Below are 4,467 nucleotides of genomic sequence, written 5' to 3'. Positions count from 1 at the left end.
TTGAAAAGTTATTGTAATTCGCTTGTCTGTTTGGTTCCTTTTGTTTGTTGGTGGTGGGGAAAGAATTACGGTAAGACTTGGCTGTTTGTGTCCTGGTGATGATGATGATGATGATGATGATGATAATAATAATAATAATAATAATAATAGTAATGCGTTTCATTTCATATCTCTTCTTTGTTGTTTGTTGTTGTTGTTGTTGTTGTTGTTGTTGTAGTTGTTGTTGTTGTTGTTGTTTCCTGTTTAATTTTGAAATGAAGGAAAGAATTGTAGATGTATGTATTTTTCTGTTGTGTGTGTGTGTGTGTGTGTGTGTGTGTGTGTGTGTGTGTGTATTACATTAAAGAAAAGAAAAAAAAACATCGGCATTGTATTTTCCTCTTCATCGTCTCGTTCTTCTTGTTCCTCTGCATCATCATTACCACCACCACCACCACCACCATCACCACCATCACCACCATTACAACTATTATCAATTCACTTCTTGTCATCTCCCCTTGGTCTACATCTCTCTCAATCTTTTGTATACATCAAAGAAATGATACAAAAAAAAAATAAATAAATAAATCCTTCAAATTAAACCTTATCATTTAAATAGGGAAGAATCAAAGCAAGAAAAGAACTAAAAGATAAATACTCACTTTATAATGTCCACCTAACCTACTTACTTACTTAACACTTTATGATACAAGGGAAGAGAGTCCAACTGTACAAATACACATGTACATAAACACATATACACACACATACGCACGCACACACAGCAACAGTGTCGTAACGTGTCCTCAACGTGTTCAGACGTGTCCAGATCATAGGTCAGGTCGCCGGGTCATATTCTTGCTTCTTGCTTTCATCAGGAAGGGAAGATGAGAGGGAGGGAAGGAAGGAGGGAGTTAGGGAGGGGAGTGAGGAAAGGAAGGGAGAAATGGTAGGAACGAGAGGGAAGGAGAGAGTGAGTGGAAGGAAGGAAGGAAGGAAGGAAAAAAGGAAGGATGAAGAGAGGAATAGTAGGACAGGAGGGAAGGAATTAGTGGAAAGGAAGGAGGAAGCGAAAGAAGGAATGATAGAAGAGGAGAGAAAAGGATGTGTGGAAGGCAAGGAAGGAAGGAAGGAAGGAATGTAGAAGCCAAGGTTAGGATAGGATAGGTTAAAGTTTGGTTAGGTTAGGTTAAGATAGGTTAGGTTAGGATAAGTTAAAATTGAATTGGGTTGGGTTAGGTTAGGTTAGGTTAGGTTAGGCTTTAAAGCAAGACAGACAACCACACATCCACTACTTCCCGAAACAGCCAGTGGTAAGACCAGGCGCCACACAGAGAGCCGTGGCCGTGACAGTAGTTCCAGCGAGGTATGACGTGGAGGTCAACGTAAGAGTAGAGATGAAGGAAGAGTAGATGGTGATTTTCCTTCCACTCCTTCCATCCAGTTCCCTCTTCTGCAGCCTTTCTTCTTCCTCCTGCTCCTCCTCCACCCCCGCCGTGTGCCCCTCGCTTGCCTCTGTCTTAACTTCCTTTTCATCGCGCTGTGTCCCGTGCAGAGCATAAGCCTGGTCCTCGATACCTTCCAGGGCGCTGTCAGAGGAGAAAGACTCGTGTTCTCATATCTTCCTGTGCCTCACCACTATTTCAAGAGGGTTTATTTGAATTTACACGAGTTTTTAAGGAGATTTTACGGTTCCAGAGGCAGAGAACGAAGCGGAATAAAAGAGGAATAAGAGAATAAGAGGAGGAAGAAGAGTAACAGAATACGAGAATAAGAGGGAGATGAGTAAAAGAATAAACGAGAGTAAGAGGAGAAAGACGAGTAAAGAAAGGGCAAAGAAGAGGAAACAAGAGGAGCAACACTTGAAAAATTAAAGAAAACGAAATAATAAACAAAATAAAGAGGAGGAAGAGAAATAGAATAAACGAGAATAAAAAGGAGTAAAGAACGGGCAAACAAGAGGAAACAAGAGGAGTGACTCTTAAAAATCAAAGAAAACGAAATAATAAACAAAAAGAGGAGGAAAAAGAGAAATAGAATAAACGAGAATAAAAAGGAGTAAAGAACAAGAGAAACAAGAGGAGCAACACACTTACTCGAGATCAGAGAAGAGCGCTCGTTTTCTTCGCCCCGTGCAAGTGGTACCAGCTATGACGGAGAGACAGGTGTTGATGGCGGTGATGGTGGTGGTGGCTACCCTCTTGATGGACGTGGTGGTAGAGAGAGCAAACAGCCGCACGCCCCTCCGGTCCTGTTGCAGCCTGTCCTCCGGAGCGCTCTTGTCGCCGCTCACACCCTTGCCGCCCTCGTCCGTACCTGCCACCTCTCCCGCCACCACCAACGCCACCACCACGCACGCCATCACCGCTGCCTTCATCTTTTGTGGGGAAAATTAGTTATGTGTGTCTGTATCTCTCTCTCTCTCTCTCTCTCTCTCTCTCTCTCTCTCTCTCTCTCTCTCTCTCTCTCTCTCTCTCTCTCTCTCTCTCTCTCTCTCTCTCTCTGTGTGTGTGTGTGTGTCTCTACTGTCTATATGTGTCTTTTTTTTATGTAGGGAAGAGGGTCAGCCAAGGGCAAAAAAAAGAAAGATTGAAAAAAACGCCCACTTGAGTGCTGGCTCTCTAAAAAGTGGAAAAGTGTCAGCCAAAATTCTTAAAAGAAGACAAGTCGTAGGAATTCGGAAATACAGATGCAGGGAGGGAGTTCCAAAGTTTACCAGTGAAAGGGATGAATGATTGAGCGTACTGGTTAACTCTTGCATTAGGGAGTTGGACAGAACAGAGATGAGAGGAAGAAGAAAGCCTTGTGCAGCGGGGCCGCAGGAGTAGGGGAGGCATGCAGTTAGCAAGATCTGTAGAACAGTTACCATGAAAATAGCGATAAAATATAGGAAGAGATGCAACATTTCGGAGGTGAAAAGAGACTGAAGACAATGAGAGGAAGGGAGTTGATGAGACGAAAAGCTTTTGATTCCATCCATTCAAGCAAAACTCTGTGACTGGAACCCCCCCAAACATGCGAAGAGTACTTCATACAGGGACGGATAAGGCCCTTGTACAGAGTAAGCAGTTGGGGGAGCGAGAAAAACTGGTGGAGATGCCTCAGAACACCTAACTTCATACTTCACTACCCTTCATTTGCCATCCTTCTTTATCACTATTTGTTTATCATCCTTACTTTATCAGCCTTTGTTTGTTACTAGTCGTCCATTATTTTCTTGTCATTCTTTCTTTACTACTCTTTGTGTCATTCTTCTTCATCACTCGTTGTCACCTTTTTTTTTTTATTTATACCATGTGGGCTTTTCACGGGAATTTCTGGGCTAAAGTGTGAGGAAGTGAGGAAGCCCAACCTAAACTCGGACCGTGGACAGGATTCGAACCCGTGCGCTTGGAGACCCCTCGGACCCCAAAGCACGCATGGTTCCACTGCACCACACTTTCTTTATCTGTGTTTATTACTCGTACATTATTTTCTCATCATTCTTTATTACCCTTTGTTTGTCATCCTTTATCACTCCTTGCTTATTACCTTTCGTTTATCAGCTTCTATTCGTCTCCCTTAATTTATCTCTCTATTTATCACTCTGTCTTTACTATCCTATCTATCACCCTCTGTTTATCTTCTCAGTACTTGGTCACCCTCATCAGATCCCTTATCAGTCTTATTGTAACACTCTTTAAAGGAATATAATGCCAACCTGTTCCTTTGTTCATTTTTACACTACCGTCTCTTAATTAACGATTTGATTACTACCTGGTTCATCTTTTCTCATTTATTAATCATTCTGACAAGTCTTTATTTGTTCTACAGTCATCACTAATCTTTAAAACGTGTAGAAATTAAATGTACTCTTTTTTCATCGCTTTCTTTCCTTGTAGAGGCTCATAAAGATTCCATGCATGACTTCTGGTGCCGCTAACTGCCGTGGGAGTGTTAATTAGATCAGTATTCAGAAATCCTTTGCTCTCTCACCTTGATTTTTTTCACAGGCCACTGAGATGATTGGCGGGGTTTTCAAGAGTGTTTTTCCAGTTAGTAATGTAGAAATCTTGTCATTCTGTCGTTAGAAGAGTAAAAACACCTTCAAAATTTCGTGTAGCTATGAATGAAGCCTTTTTGAAATAATGGAGATGAGGCACACAAGTGGTCGAGAACAGTAGCCAAAATTCTATAGTTTGGCAGTGATTCAGTTTACGTCACAGTCTTCCTTGTTTATACTAAGCAAACGATTTATTACAAGGCGCACAAGTGTTGGAGAATAGGACCCAATATTTTCTGTAGTTTGGCAGGCATTTTTTTGTTTGTTTTAATGTGTCCTATAGCGCCTGTTGGCATACTTGAGGTGTATATGTGGGAAGCGTTGTTCAGCTTCCGCCCATTAGTGACGCAGGCAATTTTATTTATAGTGGTGGGCATATTAGGGCCCATACCACCACCCAACCACGTCTTTGTTGTAACCACCTAGAACTTGGGTATCATAGTGAC

The 4,467-nt window shown here is 41.9% G+C and overlaps 1 protein-coding gene across 1 annotated transcript in view; it reads right to left on the bottom strand.

Moving 5' to 3' along the window:
* Nucleotides 1–1,116: 1,116 nt before the first annotated feature.
* Nucleotides 1,117–4,467, bottom strand: part of LOC123512880 — a 5,100-nt gene continuing 1,749 nt past the window's right edge. The window contains exons 2-3 of the mRNA XM_045269543.1: nucleotides 2,076–2,356; nucleotides 1,117–1,568 (exon numbers count right to left, since the gene is read on the bottom strand). Of these exons, the coding sequence (XP_045125478.1) occupies nucleotides 1,271–1,568; nucleotides 2,076–2,356 (579 nt within the window). The 3' untranslated portion in view covers nucleotides 1,117–1,270. The remainder of the gene's footprint in view (nucleotides 1,569–2,075; nucleotides 2,357–4,467) is intronic.

This window comes from Portunus trituberculatus, chromosome 34 (assembly GCF_017591435.1).
Source record: "Portunus trituberculatus isolate SZX2019 chromosome 34, ASM1759143v1, whole genome shotgun sequence".
Classification (NCBI taxonomy): Eukaryota; Metazoa; Arthropoda; class Malacostraca; order Decapoda; family Portunidae; genus Portunus; species Portunus trituberculatus.
Note: the sequence above shows the minus strand (reverse complement) of the source record. Positions and strands in the feature narration are given on the sequence as shown.